This window comes from Anoplophora glabripennis, unplaced genomic scaffold (assembly GCF_000390285.2).
Source record: "Anoplophora glabripennis isolate ALB-LARVAE unplaced genomic scaffold, Agla_2.0 scaffold278, whole genome shotgun sequence".
Lineage (NCBI taxonomy): Eukaryota > Metazoa > Arthropoda > Insecta > Coleoptera > Cerambycidae > Anoplophora > Anoplophora glabripennis.
Window position 1 is genome coordinate 419,573 of NW_019416472.1, and position 24,237 is coordinate 443,809.

Consider the following 24,237-nt stretch of genomic DNA (forward strand, 5'->3'; position numbering starts at 1 on the left):
GGAAAATTATAGACCTGTTGCTGTTCCGTATGGGTTCTCCAAAATATTTAAAAATGCATTTTTAGAACGCCTTTTATCATTTGTTAATAAATTTAAAATTTTATCTACGAACCAACATGGATTTTGTGAGAATAGATCGACATCATCTGCAATGTTATCTCTTTATAATCAAATCATTGAATTTGTTGAAGCCGGCGAATGTCCAGCAGTTATTTTTTGTGATTTGAGCAGAGCCTTTGACTGTGTAAATCATAATTTATTACTATCTATTTTAGAAAAGTATGGCATAAGAGGAACTGCACTTAACTGGGTATCAACATTTCTTCGGGGTCGTCAACAGTATGTGTCTTTAAGGGTCGAATCTAAACAGTCTATAGATTTTATGCAATCCGGTTGTTTAAATTCGGATGTAGGTGTACCTCAAGGCTCAATAATAGGACCTGTTTTGTTCATTTTATATGTCAACAATCTATCAAGTGTCACAAAACATATCGCCTATACAGCCTATGCTGATGACATTTCAATGGTTTTATCGTCAAGGGATTCAGAAGCATTGAATAGTAGAACCGCAGAGGCAGTGGGCAGGGTCTCACAGTACTTTAACAGTATCGATTTGTTTTTTAATTTGGACAAGACCGATATTTTAAGAATACATAACTATCAAAGAACTATCGAAGATCTACATATTAAAATAAATAATAAAATTGTGACTAATGCACATGACGGTGTACGTTTTCTGGGTGTTTATTTGGATGAATTTTTGAACTTTAAATTACATTGTGATAAACTTATTTCGAAAATGAATTCTCTGAAGTTTCTTTTCTTAAATTTGCGAACGGTGCTGAACCTTCCCCAGCTTGTACACGTTTACTATGCCCAAGTAGATTCAAGACTCAGATACGGAATTTGTTTATGGGGCAATTCGACCAATTCAGTTAGTGTTTTTATTGCACAAAAAAGAATCATCCGTTGCATGTTAAAAATCTCAGACAGAGAGTCATGTAGACAATATTTTAAGGAATTAAACATTTTACCCCTTCCCTGTTTGTTTATATACGAATTATGTGTTTATGTATATAGAAATAAGAAAAGCATTGACATTAACAAAGATAATTACAACTATAACACGAGACATGCTGATGATCTTAGAGTGCCGTTTGCCAAACTAAAAGTAGCCCTGAATGCTCCTTGTTGCTTGGGTCCAAAATGTTTTAATCGTTTACCAAACGCCGTTAAATACTGTTTGTCTGTAAATATTTTTAAACGAAAGTTAAAGCTATATTTGCTCGATAAATGTTTTTACAGTGTGTCGGAGTTTTTAAATTTTTAAATTGAAGTTTTTAATTTTTTTATGTTAGATTAAGTGTGTGACGAATCCTATACATGTATACTGTCTTAATGGAAAATAAATCATTATTATTATTATTAAATAAGTAATGAAAATTTGCACTGATAATTTAATGTGCATAATTTATGTTTTTAGAAATTGTTTCTATAGATTAAACAGTGAAAAATGAGAATGTTTTAAGTTTCCATACCAAATTTGATTTCTCATTATATTAGTTTCTAATTAACCAAACCTAAATTTTATTTGCTGGAATTTGTTTACTTTTTATAATGCTCGTTTCACCAATTTAGAGACACATTATAGAAATAACATTACCGACAGTTATCTGAAATTTTAGTTTATCTGTTATCTTAATCTAGATAATTATATTTCATCTGTATCTATGATTTTTTTTTATTTGTTATATTATCTAGATAAAATTGTCTTCCATAATCAATTCGATATTTTGGTCAAAATATGTTTTTGTAATGTGATGTGAAAAAATATTTTCATAAATACTTTAGACACGTAAGCAGCAATAAGTTGAGGTACACAAAAAAATTACTATTAATTTTATCTGATTCTAAGAAAAATAAGCTGGACAAATAACTTCTTTCACATTTTTTGCAATAGGGAAACGCGTGCTTTCGTAATGTGCAAAAAAATACGATTTGCGTGAAGATATTTATAGAAACGCAAACAACCATGACCCACAGTGGAAATTTTAGAAGATTATCGTTTGGAAATATAAATATCTTTATCATTCCTTCTAATAAATTGAGAAATTATTATTATTTTTACAAATAATATACTTGACCTTTCACTTCTGAAGGACTTCCAAATAGGAAGTAGGCGTTAATATTATGTTGCATCATTTCATGAAATTTTTGAGATTCTTATAATTTACGTCGTTGTGAGGCACGTAAATGCGAATTAAACAAATAATTACATTTGTTAATTTCAGCAATCAACTATTTACTTATTTACATGTAAATACGTAGGCAGGATGACCAAATATTCCGTGGGCAAGTCTCTTAGATTTTAGGGGTTAAAATAAATCTACTTAACTAAACTTACCCTTATTCAAAATTGCTTGGTTTAGCCGATATAGGTGGTCAAAGATGGTAAATATTTTCAGTTTTTCCAAATATGTCTAAAGCGCTTTAAACAATTTAAATGAATTTTGGTATGCTTGTACATAAATGTCGACATAAAAATCAAGCTATTACACTGAAGGAAATAATAATAATATTACCACTCCCAATAAAAATTGTTGTTCTTTGTTTTTGCCCTTACAACTTCAGTTCTTATGTTTAAATAAAAGTAATGGCTTGTTTTAAGTTTTCTGTCTTAGTATTGCTAACGGATTCCGTGTAATTAATTATTTTAATAATCATCACTAACACATTTTCTATAGTTATCGTTAAAAATTAATTAATTAAACTGAATAATGCTTTATGCATAGTTTACAACCTTGCCGTTGAATGTGGTTTCACTTAAGTTATTGAAAATTGTCTCTATTTTTGGTGACAAAATTCATCAAAGAAAATCTCATTCATTTCAGATTTTTCTTCAATCGGCAAACTATGAATAGCAGTTTCTCATCGAATGCATAAGATTTAACCCTCTAAATGAAAATAATCACAGATATTCAAATTTGATAGTCACAATTTACAGACTCATCGAAATCTGAGAGGAAACAATCTATTTTAGATTAAGTGCTGTTAAAAATGATGATAATTTGCAACTGATGATAATTAAATTAGATTTATATCTAAAATGCATTGGTGACAGTTACTGCCCTTCCGTTATGGTAAAACCTGCTTAAAAACATGAACAAATTTGATTAGTGGTGAGGAAATTTTTCATGTTATTGTTTATGACGTCATACTTAGTAAATAGAACTCAAATGGTGAAAATTAAAGGGTTTACCTACTTCATGCGAAATAATTGTAACATCTGGTGTTCCTCAGGGTAGTCATCTGGGACCCATTTTGTTTCTTCTTTTTGTTAATGACCTGTCTCATAACTTGAAATCATGTAATGATTGCTGATAATTTGAAGTTATTTTTATGTGTTCAGGATTCTAAGAATACTGATGCAATTCAGAGTGCTTTGAATCAATTAGGCAAATGGTGGCGAATTCCACGATACTTAGTTAAACCATAATAAATGTGTAAAGTAATTACTTGTACTCGTAGAACGAATATTTGGTTGTCGTGTTTTATTGAAAATATTAAACTTGAAAGAGTAAAGACAGTTAAGGATTTGGAAATTAACTTTTCATGTAGAAGATTTATAGAGTAAATGTTTTAGAATGAGAGGACAAACTCGGGACTTTACTAATGTTACATACAGGCTGTTACAAATTCGCTTCTCACTACAGGGATCTCGAAAACGGTAAGATATACAAATTAGCTTAAATGGGGGCAAAGTTGCGTAATCAGAGGACCAACATTATGCCTCTAAAAAATCAAAGCTAACATGATTAGTTTTCGAAATATTTGAAAAAACCGAAATTTTGGAAATCCGTTTTTGTTTCATTTCAGCCTTGTTTGAGGTGATATTAACAAAAGAGGAACACTTTTTCATGGCCACTTTTTGCCCTCTATCGAATGGCACAATCAATTTTTATATGCAACGTTTCGTCTCTCCAGGGCCATCATCAACTTCATTTTTTTAAATACGACCCTGGAAATTTTTTTGCATGTTTTGCAAGCCTTCATGACCCCCAATACTATACTGCCTCAGCCCGAACAAGATTCAGACGTTTTGTCTCGAAAAAATCATCTTCAGTGTATTCGTTCCAAATTTATCTAAATTTTTTATTTAGATTCCTTTGTTTATTGAATTATCGTACACTGTAAGTGTCGTTAGACCCTGTGAAATCCATTTAGTTATTTAAACTCACAATTCCTTTTTTTTTTCAAGCAGTAACCTATATTTTTTTTCTGAATATTATTCGCTATAGTCTGTTTAGAAATGAAAGAGAATAATAAAAGCTTATTATGTATGCAAATCGTAAATAAATGTAGTACTGGTGCTTATATTATGTATTTTCCGTATAGATGAGGTGTACTTTTAAAAAAACTTTGTGTGATTGGACTGTACTGAATTGTAGCAGGTAGCTAAAATTTAATCCCGCGGCATAGACAACCCGTCTTTGTCTATGCCGCTTCAATTTCTCGGTCCATTTCTCTTATAAGTAAACAATATAAAAACAGCATTTCAAAACATGAGGCTACTTTAAGCATCATAACCGGGTTAAGAGGGTTTTTAGTAATTCAAATAAAATTATTCAATATTATTATCAAAATATTTATTTAAATTTAATGAATAGACTTTTATTCCACACAAAAATATATGTATTTTGAAAATTCAAATTATGGTGAGTAAATGTAGTGTTGTATAAATGTACAATAAAGAAAATAAAAAAGTAGGTATATTAAAATTCATCCTCTGAATATTCTGATGAATTATCTTCGTCTCCTAGATTGATAACGATAGGTTCCACAGTAACGTCAATTAAATTATCGAGTTCCCACATTTTCTCCTCTTCTTTTTGTACATGATGTATACATCTTTGCCAGTTATCTGCAGTTACTCGTTCCAAGGAATTTTTTAACAAAATTTTCACGTCACTTAATTTAAACGTCGTATTATTTCGCGCTACATCTCCTTTTACCTGCGCCCAGACTAATTCGATTGGGTTAAGTTCACAGTGATAAGGTGGTAACCGTAGTACCGTTATTTGGCGATTTGTTGCCATTTCATCGATAACATATTTTTTCTGATCTTTATTAAGATTGACAAGTGTCAAAAGTTCCTTTTTCACCATATTTGTTTCAAAAGAAATGTTTTTTCCGGATAACCATTGAATTATATCGGCTTTCCTCCAAGCAGTCGTAGGCGTCCGCTCGGTCTGCCGTGAATGGTAACTGGCATTATCCATGACAATTACAGACCCCGGAGGAATAAGATCCAACATCTGTGTAAAATACTCTTCGAAAACATCTGCGTTCATGTCTTCGTGATAGTCACCTGTATTTTTAGATTCAAATAAAAGTAAACCGCCATCTACAAAACCACTGGCACTACCTATATGTGTCACTATTAATCTTCGCCCTTTACCTGAAGGTGCCTTGAACCCTGTTGAAAGTCCATCCAAAAATGCTTGTCGAAAACTTTTTACATTTTTATCTTGCCATACTTTTGTTACAGTATATCCCTCGTTGACCCAAGTTTCGTCTAGATAATAAATATTCCTCCCTTCGTCACGGAATTTTCTAATTGATCTTAAGTAGGATCTTCGCCAACAAATAATTTCATCTTTATCGATAAGAACTGACTTCCTGTTCTGCTTTTCCCAGCAAAAATTCAACTCTCGTAAGACGGCCCATAATTTGCTTCTACTGATTTTTGGCAAATCGTTGTCCTCTGAAAGTTCACTTAAAATTTTGTTTAGCGTTGGTATTTCTTTTTTAAAATAAAATGAGTGTACTTTTCTGCGAATGACATTTTTGAAGAAATCATCTATAACGACTTTTGACCTCCCTGTAGATGATTTTGGGGGATTTACAGTATCTTGTTCATTTTTTGTTTCCTTTAAAAGTCTGTAGATAGTCGATTTTCCAATCCCTGTCATTTTTGTTAGCATTAGTGTTACCCGATAATTACCTGAAACGAAATATTACCACGCCCATGGCCGGTTCTTATCTCGGGGTTTTATTACTCTCTTTCATTTCCAAACAGACTATAGTTAGATGAATATTGTTTATTTTTTTTAATTGGATAATATTTTGAAAATAGAAGACACAATTTTATTAATATTATTAATATTGATTAATTATATGATGTTATTATTATTATTAACACTTTAAAATAAATTATATTTTGTTAAAATAGTTTGAAAGCCGGGATCTATCTCTCCAGACAAATGTTTATATAGACTATTTTGGTAACTTTTACCTGAAAAATGTTTCTTTAAAGTTTATACACTTTCTCTTAGGACACTCTGTATAATTAATGCATTAACGTAATTCTGCATTGCATTGCCAAGATTTAATTCATTCAATTAATTTTATTTTAACTCACGTTAAGAAAAATAAATAAAAAGGATTTTTTGGTTTATTTTTTATTTTCAAGGCTTTGACTTCTTATAGAGGTCTCGACATTACTTATTCTGTGACGCTGTAGATTCTATTAATAATATTAATAAGTTAATATTAATAACTTAATTTAAAGGTTTTTTATTCTTAAGTTAGTCAAATTAAATGAGAGTTGATATTGATCGACTTCATATCATTTCAAAGATTTCCTAACACTATTTCTCAAAGGTAAATAACTTTATTATGATATAGCGTTGTTAAGTGCAACAATTTATCGTCTACCGACATTTCCTATTGTTATCGCACTGGAAATTAACTATATAAATATTTCTCCACTTCACAATAAAAATTCCATGTTCTGCATTATACTAGGGCTAAAATTCCAATATTACACTTATTAAACAACAAACTTAAATAATCCTCTAGTATTCATCAGAGTGTCCCAGAAAGATTAGTACACCACTCGACAACAGACTGTTGGGATCAAAATAAGCCGATTTAGGTCAATTACCTAAGCAAACGTCGCAATTATTGAACATGTATCATGTATACAGATATTAGGGCTAGAATTCTATTATTCTAAAGCAGCAGTTGATTGTACCCACATATTAAGCGTAGGTATCACATTACCAAGTTTTCTCAAATTTGTTTAACAATAAATTATAGATTCAGTTTTACTGAACATTGACTGTATTCTTAAAATATCAGCAGCAATATGTTGCCAACAGATTTGTGTACACGGCATTCCACATTGCATGATACTAAAAATCAATTCTAAAAAATAACAGTTTTATCAAATTAGTTATGACGTCAAAGTGACATCACAATCTGTTTTAATCAGCGGCGGCTGGTGCGGGAGGTTCTGGGGCGCCGCCCTCCCTAGGAATTTTCATGGTAAAAAATTTGATTTAATATTTAGTTTACAATGTTATCTATTAAATATATTAAACTCATGCAACACATTAAAAATTAATTGTTAAATTTGTAATGTGCAGTTAATTTAACTCGACTTGCAAAATCCATTTGAAAAACACTGAATTCGTGGGCTCTTTGTAGCTCGAACCTAAATCTGTGAAGTGTTTACAGCGGTGATCATGGTTACCGTCGTGCAACAGTGAAAGACGGAGAGGGAGTAGCGCATATTTATTATGCATTTTGGCCTCTGTTTAGTCTTCCAATAACCAAATGATAGCTATCAATTGTTTTTTTTTCTTATTGCGTGTGGTATAAAATGTTGTTACCTATGTATTGTTCTTTGTGTGTTAATATATTGTAAAAGTTTAAATTAGATTATAAGAACATTTTTCCTATATTACAAAAGTACCTACTTAAAATAAAACTACCCAATTATATAATATATATTTTTTCAATACTTTGTAGGTGCCTACAATTTATCGCCCTCCATGGTATGGAAGTGAAGAGCCGCCACTGGTTTTAATTAAATTTATTTCACATAGAAAGGAAGAGTATTTACTGATTCTTTTACATTTTTTAATATGAAATGCTTTCTAAAGAATTTTTGTCTCGTGAAATTATGATATCCCCTACGAATTTCGATTAGAAATTATATAAGTAATTAATATCTTCGTAATTGAATATGCTGAAAATACATGATATTCGAGAATTACACTTTTATAATTTGAAGGGAGACCATCGGTACTGAAAAATTAGGAGAAAATGTTTATGTGAACATAATTTCTAAAATGTTTCTGGAGAAAACTATGGCTGTTTAAATAGTGACCACAACCAGAAATTTTCGAAAAATTGTTGCACATGCATTAGTAGAAAATTAGTGTAAAATTTGAATATTATACCTTTATTAGTTTTCAAATTAATGCTGCTATTCCATATTTCTTAACTAACTGTATCTGGGCTGTAGTTTCTAAGGGGTAAAGTAAACATTTCACTAAGGTCATTTTTATGCAAAACGCCGTGTTCTTTATAGCTATAGATTCACCGGTGCCATTTGTGCACTTATTTTGAAAACACCCTCTATATATCGCACACTTCAAAAACTTTATTTTCGCAACAGTATTCAGTTACATTATAGAAAATGGTGAATGCGCGATGGGTAATAATAGATAGACTTTTCCTCGTGTATTATAGCTTTCTTGCATATTTCCGAATAATGAATATATAACATATAACTACATTTTATTACCTTTAAACTGTATTTTATTAATATTACTTGGATCAAACATCATCAGTTTTTACCTAAATTAACACAAATTACCTATCGGTATACTCTGATATCGCCATGTTCTATGTTAATTTAGAATATTATTTTTATAAAATTTTTATTTTTGGAAAGCTAAGATATTCAAATGAATAAACAAATTTAAGTTAAATTTTTTACGGCAAAAACGTGAACATCTAGACGCAAAAACTAAACTATTGTAAGAGGGCGTTTTTATTTGTAATAAAGACCTAGTTCATCAATTTTGCACATATTGGAAATGTAACTAAAATCTTCAATATTACAACTTTTCTATTTTTTTTACTCATAACTTTAGTTAGATATAGAATATATATATATATATGTGCATAAGATACAGGGCGTAACAAAAAAGCGAATCATTGAATTATCTGCGTATTTTCGGAAACACAATAATAATACGACGATTTAACCCTATTTACCTATACAGGGTGATTCACAACTTATCCAAAAAAATTTGGGAATAGTTGCAGCATGAGAATTGGAGTCGATATCGTAAAAAAAATTTTTGTAAAATCCTTAGTTTCCGAGAAAAAAATTATTGAAGTTACTTCTAGTATATTCAACCACTACCTACATAGCAGGACAACTGTAGTCTCTAGCGTCAACTAGCAATACCCGTGGAGAGCCACGTGGCCTCAGCGACTCCGAATACTGAAATCCGATATTGTAATCGTCGTTGCGATAATGTTTACCTGTTATCTGTGGTGTTTACAATAGTTTTTTAGTAGTTACTGTCAAAAATGGTTTGCGTGTATAGCAACTCGGAGTTGATGTTTTAATTTATGGTAAAGCGAGACATTTGTATTATGGTGAAACATTTGTGTTATGGTGAAGCAAGACAACATTTGTGTTAGTTCGTAGAAACTGATTAAGACGGACCCAAATGTGTTTACACGTTGGTGGATAAAATTTTGAACAATTGTTTTAACATCGGGTATGTCAAATGATTTTATTATTTAAAAACACAAATTAATTAATTAATAAAGACAAAAGCAGTTGAATTTGCCGATATAAAATAAGTGCTATAAAATTCTATTTATTTATTTTCTTGCGAAAGTTTTTGTCCGCCATGCCGGTCGCATTGTGCGAGGTCAGATTTTACAGTGCACCAGTTTCCAGTGCCGTGCAGAAGTGTATTTTTAAATCATTTTCGAACTCCCTTTTTGATTTTTTCTATACAAAATTGTATTTGTAAGGGTCCCCTGTACATCCAGAATTTTTTTTTTTTTTGGATACGTTCTGAAGCACCCTGTATACAAAAATGTCTTAATTTGAAATTCAGTAGAAATACTTCTTGTGATTATCGGGATCATCAAGACTGTTATTGTAAATGAAACACAGTGAATCCAAAGAAGATGGCGAAAAATCAAAAACAGTTTCTGGTCGGGAAATTTTTAATGGTGGGTTGGTTAAAGTAATATCCCAGAACTGAGAATTCGTTAGTATTAGGGTCAGATCACCTGCTTTTTAAATTAATACAAAAGCGACCGATACTGGAGTAGGTAACATCTGACTCACACGCAGGAGAAGAAGCAATAGGTAGTAAACAATTCCCGATGCTTATTTAACAAAATGTATCATTAGTTTCATATGCCAAATGTCATTTTTACATTTTCTTCACGCTTGATAAATGTGATATTATTTTAATTAATATTTGCTGTTTAAAAAGAATACGATGTTCTTACTGAAATTATATACTATTTTTTTTAAATAAATGTTTAACTGTATATATCTGTAGGTACCTATAAACAATTTTTAATGAACAATTTTTTATTTGGTTGATTTCTTATGTTTGCCATATTATGCATATACAACAATTACAACCACCATTGTGTATTTTATAATCTTCAAAATTCTTAATCTACGACTCCCTGTTTACAAACTTTTGCTACTTCTATTAAATCCTCCACATTGAATTATGTCATTTTGACCCCAAATTCGTAATCAACGACCCCAAAACCCTGAGTAACAAATTTCAGATCGATTTCTAAAGATTTTTATTTTTGGCCAGCTTTTTAAGATTCTGCCCCATTGTGCGGCGCCTAAGAACATTAAGAACTGGGGAGAAGAGGCTACTTTGTTTCCCTTTTTTTTATGTAGTGAATAAGTGTTATTAATTAATATGTTTCATAAATACCTGTTTTAATTTTTCTTAGTAAAAGTAGTTGCGTAAAAATGGTAAATCTGTTTAGCCCCTGTGTTCAAAAATCGAATCTCGAAAGAGTTTTACGAAAAATTATCAAGTGTATTAAAATACTCTAAATAAAACTTTACGCTGACATTGAGAGAAATTGTCCATGGTCGTACATGAGAAAAAATGTGGGACACAAAGTAATCCCTTTCTTCAGTGTCTACGTTTGTTTTTTAGGCGTCGTTGACAATAATACCCTTGAAGATTTTGTTAATCACAAGAAGTACCTTTTAAATTTGAAATTGGTACGTGAAAAATTGATAAAGCTATTGCGAAAACCAATTTAACTTAAACTTAAACATTGACAATCTTATAAAAATAATTAAAATGTAGATGTTCACTACTGCCAACCCCGTAATCGTGGAATGCCCGGAATGCCTATATGACGCAGAAATAATGTTCAATCTACACGCCAATACTAAAGTCACTCCGATTAAACCACCCCTCCGCGCAGCGGTCGCTCCGGAACATTTGTTACACTTTGAAAGTTTTTACATATACACACATATTTTCCCAACATCTACCTTTATACTACTGATTCCTTAAACATTTCCAATATTAATAGTTATACTCGGTCTAAATTCTCCAAAAAATTAAATGCAACAATATATAACTTACTTCAATTTGTTTGATAGGTCATTAATTAAAAAAAGGTCTGTATGAAAACACAGAAGTCATATTTTTTCAGTTTAAAAAATTACCTACCTATTTAAAAAACACTGGAGGAAAGACAAAGTGTTCATGTAAATACGGTATTTAAGAATAAATAAATAGGCATGACGACATGATGTATATTTTAGTAAGAATGAAATGATGAAACTCATTAGAGTTAATTATTAAATTAGTAAAATTTTAAAACGAAAATAAACTTTTGCGCCAAAACGGTTGTTTTTACCAAACTATTTTTGCCTAACCAAAAATTTCACTACAAAGATTTTAACCAAAAAATCACTCGTAAATATTTTTGTTTAGCTAGTTATTATTTGTTTCCGAAAATTTTATATTTAGTGAAAATTACATTTTTGAAAAAAACAATCCAATTTATTTACAGAATCTTAAAAATCAACCATTTTCTAAAATGTTATTAAAAAAGCTTTAAAACATGTGAAGGCCCCCTATATTTTTTGGGTCTATATTACTGTCCACATAACTACAATTTTATTAAGGTAGAACTCACGTAGAACCTAATATGAGTATACAGGGTGTCCCAGAATAACGTGTACAACAGAAGACCACGGATTCGTGGACTCAAAATAGGCAGATCTAGGCTAATTCACCTAAATTCGAAATCGCTTTGTTTGGCCGCTAGATGGCCTCAAAGCTAGTGAAAATTTTTTGAATTTTGCAAATAACTTGAATACGTATTAATCGATTTAGATTATTTTTGGGGTGTGAACTTTTGCTTTCGATCTACACATTTTGGTGTTATAGTGTTGTAGAATTTTGATTAAATGAGGTAGGTACAAAAAAATATTTTTCATTTAATCTTCCCATCTATAGTACAATACTTAACAAAATGCTAGTAGGCACTGATTCTGTAGGTTGACTAATTTCAGTTTGATATTTAAGTCATTGTACCTGCCAATTCTTAATATCGAAAAATGAAGTAACAGGTGGTATATCTTATGTTCGTAAACACTCATTAAGAATTGTCAAGCACAATGACTTAAAAATCAGACTGAAATTACAGTCAACCTACAAAATCAGTGTTATGTATTATAATATGGGTTGCAAAATAATGTAGACTTTTAAAAAATATTTTTTTGTACCCAAATTGCTCATTTACTCAAAATTCTACAAGGGTCCCAAAAACTTCCAAATGGTATTACCTATTAGAAAAAAAATAGTTGTAATTATTGCCCGAAAGAGGAAAAAGTTATGGACGGATATTATCACCACACATCAATTTTGTAGGAGTTGTAAGTTTTAAAAGACGCTCTGTATAACACCAAAATGTGTAGATTGAAAACAAAAGTCCACACTCAAAAAATAATCAAAATCAATTAATAGGTATTCAAGTTATTCACAAAATTCAAAAAATTTTCACCAACTTTGAGGCCATCTAGCGGCCAAACGAAGCGATTTTGGATATAGGTGAATTAGCCTAGATCTGCCTGTATAATACTTTTAAATCATATGAAAAACTAATTATCAAAGTAACAAAACTTTTATATGTGTACACCAAAGACTAATAAAATACATAACTTAATTTCTTACTGAAATAAATTTATATTTCTAGGTAAGATATGTTATAATTCATAGCTTAAAAAATATACATATATATCAAAATAAAAACATTTTTTAATGCAGGAATTGAGGAAAAGTAACAATAAGTCAGTCCTTAAAACATACAGAAACAATAATCACACTAGAAAATATTTATGAAGCTTACCTATACCAAATAAATAAATAAGTTTGCAAATGAAAATTATAACAAAAAATTAAAAATACTTAGAAATTTATTTAAATATTTCTGCACAACACTTCCACATTAAATTCATTATTCAATAAATTTATCTTAAGAATGTTGCTATCAATATGCAGATAATCTTCAGACATGAAAATGTCAACTGCATCTTAAAACTATGTATGAACAGGTACCTATTTTTGTTACTAATCTGGAACTACATATACAACTGACGATGAGCAAACTTGTGGTTCTATCCGTCTTCGTTTATTTTTTATCATGTCCGAAGACTTTGCATTCTTGTTGTCTTCTTCATTATCTGATATGACCAAAACACTATCAGCTTCTGATACCTTCTGAGTTTCTCTAATGGTTATCACTGCTTGAATGGTACTGCTGCTGTTTTTCCTCAGATCGCTCATTAATAATTTCCAAAGTTTCAGTTTGGTGTGAAAGTCTAATGATGGATGTGTTAAACCAGTCAGTTTTTCTTTAATATCATTAGCATTAGGTAAAACTAAAAAAATTTTACTGTTAGAGAAAACCAACAGTTTTCTTAATTATCTAGTAAAAATTCTTATTTGATACATGTTTAGTTTTACAATATTTATATAATAAATAATTAAAATTTTATGACAAAGTAATTAATGCTCAATTCAACCAGCAACTAAAACTTTTATTCTATATTTTAGACTTGAAAGTGTGATAGTATCAAATAATTTGTGGCAGAATTTAAATATTTTGTTGCTTTGTTCACTGAACCAATGTACCATGTTATAATTATGTGGTGGGTGAAAATATACACATAATAAATGGTATACAAGTAAATCATTGTTAAGAGTTACATATACGATGTCAAATATATGAAATTAGTGAAAAAATATTCAAAATTTTACATATCTGTATGACAATAAAGGCCATGTTCAGCGAATGGTCAGACTGGCTGAGTCAATCTTTTCAAGTCAAATAAGCCGCTGAAGGAATTCAAATCTAAAAATTTTGGTATGCCTTTTTTATTAATCTTTGTTGTTTATCCACATCACAAGTCATCTTGTAGCAAAATTATTGCATCCTGTTGGCGCTCCGATTTCGTTCCTGAATAATCTTGACCACATTAATTTCATTTTACAACCCGCTGTCAATATTCGCAGTCAGATGATAAGGCTGACCAATGAAATATTTTTTATCGCTGAGTTATTTTCACTGATCCCACTATTCCCTGAACACAGCCAATGACTACTACTTACTAAAATTATTATAATAAACTTCTATCACATCAACAATTACAGAGTCTTTTAAACTCCAAGAAATTTTCCAATAAATACAGATCAATACATTTGATAAATTATCTAGATATTTAATAGTGATCCCTCCATCATCGTGTTTACTTAAAACAACTTTGGGTTCTTTACTGATAACAATGGCAGATATCAACCTCCTCGTTTCCACAAATTTTGCAAATTGTATTAATGTCGAGAAAGTTGCATTTAAATTACGATGTCTTTGTAGAAAATTTCGACAAGATGCTATTTCTTTTTCTATATTTTTATTGGGCAAGTCAATATCTAGCTTTAAAATTTCACTGGAATTTTCCTAAAACAAATTATATGAGATAGACTATATAAGATATATAAAATAAACTTACATAAGCAAATGCTAGTATTTTCAAGGAAAATGGTACGTTGTAGATTGAGATTTCTATTGTATAAACAAGACATAATTTTTCACCAAACACATTATTAGCAGTGGTTTCATTGTATTTCCTTATGTTGCCTTTAATAAAGACAACATCGGAGAGATCAACATTGATATTAAAATCTAATTTTAACTTAGTAGCTACAGGATGTGCATCCATTTTCTTCAATTTTCTATTTCATAGTATTATACATAACAATTAGAAATTTAAAATATTGAATTCTTATCTATTTAAATGTCATTATGATTATACTTTGTATTACACGTTATTTTATTAACATATTTTTTATATATCTTGCTATTAGAATTTACAGTATTTATAAAACAAGAAATGACATAAATGACAGTGACATATGACATATGATTCAAAACAAACAACCGAGAGTTTCTCTTTGTACCCGGGGCTGTGTTCACAGATATAGAAAATAGTGATGGGAGATTTCGAGCGAAAAATCGAGTGGTACTCGATTATTGAGATCACTCGAGACATCTCGAGATGTTTACTCCCATCACTCAAATGATTATTACCCTACGGTTGCACCGCAAAATGTTAGTGCATACTGTAAATAGTCACTGATTGCGTAACCTTTTCTTTAGAATAAAACGAAAAAGTGGTTAGGTTAGTGCGTGAGCTTTTTTTTTTTTTTTTTAGTTACGCTTAGTAATATATGACTAATACAAACATATTTGTGCGCCGCTAGGATGAAAACGACCAATATCTCGTATCTCGAGTGATCACTCGATTATTAGAAGTACTCGATTACCGATAACTCGATTATCAAAATTGGTCGATTATGCCCATCACTAATAGAAAATCTGAGCGCTCTAGTCGCCCTTGCTTATTTGTCAGATTAAAGAATGATCTGAAATTTGCGCATGCGTGTTGTTTACAGGTATAATAAAAAAATTAAAAACAGATGTTTCGTTAAGTTACAAAGAAAGATTGTTTTGTTGACTGTTGAATGAAACATGNTTATATAAACAAGGTAGTTGGATACAGGAATAGAAACGAAGGATAAGTTAGTTAGAATTAGAGAGTTGAATAACGAACAATAATAATTGAGAATGTACATTTTCCTGTGATTAAAGGAAATTATTGGCAATAATTATTTTTTGTTTATAACAATTTAAAATTTTATATATACTTATGTACCTTTGTAAAAATGAAAATTATGTTTCAGTTTAAATGATCCATCAATGTTTAGGGGGAAAGATAATTTCCATATAAAATTATCATTAATCTACATTTTATTTTTAAACTCCATTCTTCTTGTATTAACACCGAGAGCATGGAATGTGGGAAGTCGTCGCCACCAATATCGTAAGTAATCTAAATTTTTATTTTAAACGGTATTAAATATTTTCATATTTTTTAGCGTAAGTGACATCATCGACGATGATACTGGGTGGGACAGACGACGCTACCAGTGTCGTAAGTACTTAATCTAAATTTTTTATTTTAAACTATTGAATATTTTCATAGTTTTTTTTTAGAGTAAGTGGCAGCACCGACGAGGATGTCGTAGACAGGGTGGGTCAGATGTTGCTACCAATATCGTAATATAAATTTTTATTTTAAACTATTAAATATTTTTTGAGAATGCTCAGGAGCAGCCAGCGCTTCTGCCATAGAGGCTACACACCCTGGCTTCTGCTGTGGTAAGCTATCTAAATTTTTACTTTCAACTATTAATATTTTCATATTTTTTTACTTAAAGGACAAAAAAACATATTTAAAGCATCGAGATGTTAAAGCCGAACTTGCCTCATATTTACACTACGTCTTCAGTCATGGCATTGTGCATTCTGAGAATTGGGACTTCAATTCGTCCAACTGTATTCAAAGATAATTAGGGTGTAAATTTTACTAGTATTATACCAACTAAAACCGACATTCTTGTGTTTTGTGACCCTTAAATTAAAAAAAAAGCTGTACCCTTCTTGTGATAAATCTTATTAAATTGCAAGATTTTATTGTGTCTTTCCCCCTTTGTAAATTGTACTTTTCAACAGACGCTTGTGTTATAAATTTTGAAGCAAATTAAGTTTTCTATACTATTAGATTATATTTAACTACAAAACTAAAAACCGAAACAAGTTTTTCAACTACTTTTATTACTCCACATATCCGTTCAAACTGCTGGAATTATAGTATTTTATGAATATACATTTTGAAATTCACATTGTAATTTCAAGATATATAAAAAATGTATATTAATACTTTAATAGTATTCTCTAAAAAGCTATTCTTTACTTTTGTCTCGAGTCATTATAATAAAGCTAAACATTTCTCATGTGATATAAATCAAATGTTAAAAATGTTCTAGGTCTGGTGGAATGGGAATTTTATTGCTAATAGCAAATTGCTTCAGTGCTTCATAACGACTAGTCATTCCAGACATTTCTTCCCTCATGTGAATAAGTTCGTCCTTCATAACTTCCAAATCTCTCCACTCTTGTGTTTTCTCAGTTTCTAGTTCATCTTTTTGTTCAATTCTTTTAATTCGACAAGATGCAGCATATCCTCTATTCTTCAATGTTCGTCTTCTTTGTTTCATTCGAACAATCTCATCTCTGGACAATCCTCTCAACTTTAATTGCCTGTTTAAATCTCGCACCGAGATACTCACCAATTCATCATCAGATATATCCAGCAAAGGCGATGGCGATAAGGGAGCCTTAAAAACAAAGGTAAAGGTATTTGAGATCATGTTTACATTTTAAAATATATTATTACTTACAAGTTTCGCATTCTTTTTAGATTCTTGAGGCATGTTGAATTTTTAGAATTACTTCACGTTATATTTTGAAGATAGTTCTTTAAATATTTTACATCTGCTGCACCTTTTGATGAGTTTGTGCAAGTCATGCTAAGAAATATAGAACGTAGAAAGATAAAACGCCATGAACTATGTTTTGATTGCACAAAATGACATCAACTAGTGATGGGAGATTTCGAGCGAAAAATCGAGTGGTACTCGATTATTGAGATCACTCGAGATATCTCGAGATGTTTACTCCCACCACTCGAGTGATTATTACCCTACGGTTGCACCGCAAAATGTTAGTGCATACTGTAAATAGTCACTGATTGCGTAACCTTTTCTTTAGAATAAAACGAAAAAGTGGTTAGGTTAGTGCGTGAGCTTTTTTTTTTTTTTTTTAGCTACGCTTATAAGTAATATATGACTAATACAAACATATTTGTGCGCCGCTGGGATGAAAACGACCAATATCTCGTATCTCGAGTGATCACTCGATTATTAGAAGTACTCGATTACCGATAACTCGATTATCAAAATTGGTCGATTATGCCCATCACTAATCAAAATACGCGCCACTATTCTATGGCTAGAAATTGGCCTCAATGATTTGGGATCGAGGGGGATTATCCCTCTTTATCCTGCCTCATCTCGTGTAGGCCTGGACAGCCTTCGTAGGTGGGCCCCATCCGTCGTCTACCCCGACCGCAAATGCGGCCGGTGTAGGCGCTTTGTGGGACCTCCTTTTGTCCTGGCTGGGCCCCGCCGGCTAGGGCCCTTTCTTCTGGCGCTCTTCTTGCTTCGCCGGCTCGTCTGTGTAAACCCCGGGGGTAGTGTCATGTTTATGTGTGGTATGGTTGGGTAGGGTAGTGCGGCTATGCAGCCTGGGATGCGCTTTGCTAAGGTGGCCCTTAGGCTAGCGCGGGAGGGGAGGGTTAAGGAGGGTATGGGGGGTGTGTATGTGTGTGTGTGTGTCGTTGTCTTCGTTTCTTGATCCTGGCTGTCTCTGAAACAGAAAAGGTTAGCGGGCAGGGGGGGGGTCATTGGGGTGGTCACCCAGGGTCAAAAAGTTGGTGTCTAGGTCTTTTGTGTTTGTCGGTCACGTCGGGTACGTAGTCAACGGCTTGCCTGAGGAGGGGATTGTCATGTCTAGCGGCTACGTCAAATCGTTTCTCCGCGTTTTGTCTTATTGTCTGTGTTCTAACACCATGTTTAGCATATAAAAATCTGTAGTATTGAAAGAGACAGGCACAGGCTGCGGTCTCCAAACACTCCAATAATTGTGGATTTCTCTGTATTAATTATTATATAAACATCCTTGCCTATTCTTAGAGCATATACTACTGGAGGTAGCGTTCCAGTGTCCCAATGGCCGAGAGTGTAGCGGAAGTTAGAGAGAGAGAGAGTGGGTGGGGAGGGAGGGAGGGGGAAGGAGGGAGGGAGGGAGAGAGAGAGGGGGGGAGGGAGTGAGAGAGAGGTAAAGGAGGGTATTTGCTATCTCTAGCAGCACGCGATTGGCTGCCGTCCCCATTGCCCAATCCCCCCAATCGCATGCTGCTAGAGAGAGATAGCAAATGCCCTCATATACCTCTCTCTTTCTCTACAACCTCCGCTACCGCTACACTCTCGGCCACTGGGACCCTCGACCAGAGAACGCTATACCACGTAAAAACGTCTGCGTAAAAGGCAACAAGATATAGAAAATATTGAAAAAACATAATAAAACATAACATCGAATATTTTTTACGGTTTGCTATAACCGGCACTTTGAACAATTTTAATTATTACAGCATTTTAAAACGTCCCAGTTGTGTTTTTTTAATTTATAAATTTATTATAGCCATGGAATTAGACCCCTCGTCTACGCTTATGCTATGACGTTTCTCAGGTCGGGCAAATCAAGTCCGTTTACACCCACTAAAAAAGCATTTCCCTATTCCCTACCAAGTGCAAAAGACAGAGATAAAATATAGATCGACGTTCAGTGTAACTCAGTCTATACACGATTATAGATTCTACCGATGTGCATGGCGAGCGGCACAAAGATAAATAATATTGAACCGTATGGAAATCATTTTATATTTTATACGCATTATGGTAATCGTGTTTTTATATTATGTATTAGTCACTCTTTATAATTTCGGCCGCCGAGTTATAGTTGTATAGTTTGTGACAGAGGTAATGCAACCAAACATACACTTGGCCCGAACATGGCTGTTGATGGCGGTACTCTCAATATAGTGACTATAGTCTATTATACAGAGACAGCCAGGATACATATGTATATACAAGAGATGTAGAGTCACTGTACCTTCTATCTTTATACCCTGCCATCTATCGTCGATATATTTATTAAAATTTGTTATTTTTTATTTATTCTTAAAATACTCATTTATCTATGCAATCTTTTAAATAATAAATAATTACAAGCCACGTGACCAGTAATTTTATTTGGAACATAAATTATGGGGTTCCATTTAAAAAATCAAGGTCGTCCTTGAAATGACCTTAATAACTGACTAGTTAATTTCAAGGTCACGGTAGTTTGATCCCCCGAAACCTGACAACTTTTGTTGGTTATTTCTTCAGATATTAGCCCGAGAATTAAAATGGAACAGTAAAAGTATAGCGCACTCTGGCGAGAAAACAAAGCATTTTCAAAAAAATTTTCGTACAAAAGTTACGAATTTTTTTCCGCAGAATACGAATCTGCAATAAAAAATATGGGTCTGCATTTAAAAAATCAAGGTCGTCCTTGAAATGACCTTAATAACTGACTAGTTAATTTCAAGGTCACGGTAGTTTGATCCCCCGAAACCTGACAACTTTTGTTAAAAATATTTTTCACTATTCTGCTTATTTCTTGAGATATTAGCCTGAGAATTAAAATGGAACAGTAAAAGTATAGCGCACTCTGGCGAGAAAACAAAGCATTTTCAAAAAAATTTTTCATACAATTGTTAGGTATTTTTTCCCTCAGAATATGAATCTACAATAAAAAATATGTGTTTTCTTTTCATTTAAATAATCACAACTGACCTTGAAATGATCTTGACAAATGACTTCAAGGTCACCATAATTTGACACCCTCGAAACCTGATAACTCTTGCTCGAATTTTTTTTTTTATAAAAGTTGAATTAAAAAAATTATCTGACCTGGTACATTAAAATGGGACACCTTGAACATTAATTTGTAAGAATCTCAAGACATTTAAATTAATCTACTCATTAGTCATTACTAGGAATGTACAGATTAAATTCTTATTCACAAAAATTTAAAATCAGTTACAAAAAAGTATTTTTTGAACTAGTATGTTTTCATTAAATACTTTTGTTGCCCATATATGTACTACATTTATGCAGAAAATTCTACATTGTAAAATTTGAAATCCATAAACTACGTCAAATTTTTACTTGATTTATAAATTTTATATGTAGATCTAGGTAGTTTATGCCAAGTTGACATTTCTGGTAATGTAAAGTGTAAGAACCAAATTCGAGTGCAGAAGCCATATTTCATTAACACAAAATTGTCTTTTTAAATTAAATTTAAAATTAATGGGTACCAAAGACAGTGTAGAATTTAAAAATGCTCTACGAGATATTGCTCAATATGCGCATCAGTTAAATAGTCCATTTGGTAAGAAAAGTATTAGTTTTTGTAACTTTTAGAAGAGTATAAAAAATTTTAGACAGAGTAAGATGCGTCGAATGGGTAAGGAAATTAGCTAGTCTATCAGACGAGGATTTAGAAACTTGTAAAATAAAAAATGAATATATTCAGTTTTTAAGAATACAAGTTAGAAATAATTTTTTGCATGGTCCGTTTGTCAACCCACCTACGGATGTGGGTAAATTAGCAACCCTCTCGGAATGCCTAGGAAATATTATGGCAAAGCAGGTACGATTTAATAACTTCTTTTACATACATTTTATTTACATGATGGAACATTTGTACTCAGATTTTAAGTTCACTAAGTAAAACTTTCCTTCAAATTCTCTCATTACAGAATAACTATACCGAGAACGTTTTTTTAGATCCCTTACCTTCCAAGGATAGGACCAGTGAGTCCAATTCTGTATCACAAATCTCCAGATGGTAGAGCTTATATTTCTGCTAAACAAGTACCTGGTGGTGGAGTTTTCTGCTATATGGCAGTCAGTCCAGATGGTTTGAAATAAATGTAAAATAATAAATAAATGTAATTTTTTATATTAACTACACTCGAGACATAAATATATGTTACCTACAATACTTTCCAAAATGTTTTTGTTTGATAGCAAAATTTCTCTACAATATACAGTTTCAGTCAAATCTTCCTCGTGCGTTCAAGCAACTCCTGAATGTCGCTTGATTCTATCAGTTCAAAGCCATCCCGTCCTATTCCATTCGCAACTCGCACAATGTTTGCAGTTAACGTTTGAACGCACATGGCTATTTTCCTCTTAGGAACTAATTTGCTTTTTAAATTACCTTTATTTGACATTATAAATTCCGAATAAAGCTGAAGAGACACGTATAATTCCATCAAAGTTATTGCGACGAATGAAAAATTGAAGCAATGAAACAAAAGTTTCGGTACCAATCGTGGCGCAGGAGGTCATAATCGCACGTGTAAGCGAGCGGCATCAGTGGCAGCTTTTGTAAAAGGACTGTCGGCTTCACAACACTAATATTTGTTTGTTTATAAATATTTTCATACCTACTTGTTTATTTTGACAAATAAATACACATTATTCTAAAAATACAATATGCATCATTAGTCGAATACAGAATTTTTCACCCATGAATAATAGGGGAAATGGTCACAATTTTTTAGTCCACAAATATGGAATCGCGACTGTAATTAATATTTATTACATGATTTATTAAACTAACACTGGCTAGCGAATAGGCGTACGCTATTAATAGTAAGTAAAGTGAATTTATGTTTTAAAATAATTACTAGAAAGGCAAGCAAGTTTGACCTTTCCCTAGGGCTTTCCGCCTTCGGGCCGCGCAGCGCGCGATTCGAGCACCGTTCCGCGGTGCGTTCTCTGTGGATTGGTAATATAAAATTTTCCCCAAAAAAAAAAAAAAAAGAAAAAATGCGACCTGCTCGTGATTCGAACCCCAGACCTTCGGCTTTACAGTCGTGAGTTTACAAAATGAGCTACGCCGATCTAACGTTGAGTCGAGCCTGCACGGGCTATTTAAAATGTTGGTTCTCCGCAAATGTAAATAGAAAATGTTCAAAATCAAGTTTTGTCGCCAAAGTTGCGTCTCTAAATGATCGGAACCGATGCCTAACGGCAATGTAACGACTCACCGTGTCCCGATCGTCCGGGAAAACGAGTCAAATGACAAAATTTATTTCGATGTCTTCACTGACGTTTGTATTTTCGCGGAGGACTCTTTTTAAAGTGGAATTTTCACATAGAAGGCGCGAACAGATCGCCTTCAAAATACGATGTTTGGATAAAGGAAGGACCGAGGGGCCCCTCGGCTCGTCGCTGCGCAACTCGCGAGGAAAGCCTTTGATAATACCGTACGCCTCTTTTCGCGGCCAAGTATGGGAGCGAGAGTAACCTACAGCTTTTAATGTATATGGATTAAGCGGACATATTTGAAATATTTTTAAAAATTATATTAAATTTTTTCAAAACACTGTATTTAGTTTGTGAATCTTAACATCGATGACCTCTGACACTGACCTTATTTAGGTCAACTACATAATATCAATCCAGCTGATGTGGTACATACAGGGAGTCTCTAAAGGGTCGTACTAGATATAGTACGGCACAAAATAAGTCGATTCAACTAAACTCGCTTTAGTCCATAAATTGATGATAACGGAGCTAGAGGGTGTCAAAATTGAAAAAATAGATAACATTTTCTTTAATATCTTTTCACTGCTTTGAGCTAATTTCTTATCCGGGGATTTTTTGGGATGAGAAATTCGAATATATACAGGGTCGGAAAGTCCCCATGGTTCATCGGCCGTTACGTGAGAGCGACAAAGAAAGTCATAGAAACCCGTGCGCTAGAGAAGGATGGCTATAATGAAGGCGTTTCATAGTCACCGCCCGTTTCGCCCTTCCACAAATAAGATCCACTTCCACTTGTAATTTAGTGACCGGTGGTCATCTTTGTTTCATCGTTTGCCTTTTCTGTAATAGATGTCACTACTTGTACAATTCCGACTTCGTATTCCGATATGTTAATACAATCCGTTAACAGAGGGCAGCCCTAGAAAGAGTGATGCCAGATCTACAAATTTTTTTGGAATTGGGGAAATAGGAAATTTTGCTTTATTTCTTGGGATTTTTAAGTTATTTTAAAAAGTATACTTAAATAACAACTAAATGAACTTTAAATGCAGCTGAGCACTATACTCCATTTGAATAACTTCTCAGTAGCGGAAACAAGGTCACTAGATTTACAAACAGAGGTATCTACTAGCTACTGTAAAATGTTTTCTTTGTTACACGTTGTACTGCCCTCTCTTAACGGATGGTATTAACATATCGGAATACCAAAATCGAAATT

General features: G+C 32.4%; 3 protein-coding genes and 1 long non-coding RNA gene across 4 annotated transcripts; 2 read left to right on the forward strand and 2 right to left on the reverse strand.

Annotated features, from left to right (window-relative positions):
• Window positions 1–13,285: 13,285 nt before the first annotated feature.
• On the reverse strand, window positions 13,286–15,287 carry LOC108906605. Its single transcript, XM_018709909.1, has 3 exons — window positions 14,897–15,287; window positions 14,499–14,844; window positions 13,286–13,768 (listed from the first exon to the last, which is right to left on the reverse strand). Exons 1-3 carry the CDS (start codon window positions 15,104–15,106, stop codon window positions 13,458–13,460), a joined length of 867 nt encoding a protein of 288 aa, XP_018565425.1. The 5' UTR covers window positions 15,107–15,287; the 3' UTR covers window positions 13,286–13,457.
• A 649-nt stretch (window positions 15,288–15,936) lies between these two features.
• Window positions 15,937–16,606, forward strand: LOC108906601. Its single transcript, XR_001964296.2, has 2 exons — window positions 15,937–16,267; window positions 16,323–16,606. It is a non-coding gene; the product is annotated as an uncharacterized LOC108906601 (long non-coding RNA).
• A 435-nt stretch (window positions 16,607–17,041) lies between these two features.
• On the reverse strand, window positions 17,042–17,876 carry LOC108906600 (transcription factor MafK). Its single transcript, XM_018709905.1, has 2 exons — window positions 17,688–17,876; window positions 17,042–17,624 (listed from the first exon to the last, which is right to left on the reverse strand). Exons 1-2 carry the CDS (start codon window positions 17,718–17,720, stop codon window positions 17,259–17,261), a joined length of 399 nt encoding a protein of 132 aa, XP_018565421.1. The 5' UTR covers window positions 17,721–17,876; the 3' UTR covers window positions 17,042–17,258.
• Window positions 17,877–20,804: 2,928 nt separating this feature from the next.
• On the forward strand, window positions 20,805–21,955 carry LOC108906608. Its single transcript, XM_018709911.1, has 3 exons — window positions 20,805–21,348; window positions 21,401–21,609; window positions 21,747–21,955. Exons 1-3 carry the CDS (start codon window positions 21,267–21,269, stop codon window positions 21,888–21,890), a joined length of 435 nt encoding a protein of 144 aa, XP_018565427.1. The 5' UTR covers window positions 20,805–21,266; the 3' UTR covers window positions 21,891–21,955.
• The last annotated feature ends 2,282 nt before the right edge of the window (window positions 21,956–24,237 follow it).

What these genes read in the sequence shown, in the direction of transcription:
- LOC108906608 (XM_018709911.1), top strand. Translation starts at nt 21,267, where the DNA reads ATGGGTACCAAAGACAGTGTAGAATTTAAAAATGCTCTACGAGATATT. An exon ending in TCAGTTAAATAGTCCATTTG is followed by an intron (nt 21,349 to 21,400) that starts GTAAGAAAAGTA and finishes AAAAAATTTTAG; the next exon opens with ACAGAGTAAGATGCGTCGAA. An exon ending in GAAATATTATGGCAAAGCAG is followed by an intron (nt 21,610 to 21,746) that starts GTACGATTTAAT and finishes ACGTTTTTTTAG; the next exon opens with ATCCCTTACCTTCCAAGGAT.
- LOC108906605 (XM_018709909.1), bottom strand. Translation starts at nt 15,106, where the DNA reads ATGGATGCACATCCTGTAGCTACTAAGTTAAAATTAGATTTTAATATC. An exon ending in AAATACTAGCATTTGCTTAT is followed by an intron (nt 14,845 to 14,896) that starts GTAAGTTTATTT and finishes AATTTGTTTTAG; the next exon opens with GAAAATTCCAGTGAAATTTT. An exon ending in AGTTTATTATAATAATTTTA is followed by an intron (nt 13,769 to 14,498) that starts GTAAGTAGTAGT and finishes AAATTTTTTTAG; the next exon opens with TTTTACCTAATGCTAATGAT.
- LOC108906600 (XM_018709905.1), bottom strand. Translation starts at nt 17,720, where the DNA reads ATGCCTCAAGAATCTAAAAAGAATGCGAAACTT. An exon ending in CTAAAAAGAATGCGAAACTT is followed by an intron (nt 17,625 to 17,687) that starts GTAAGTAATAAT and finishes TTTGTTTTTAAG; the next exon opens with GCTCCCTTATCGCCATCGCC.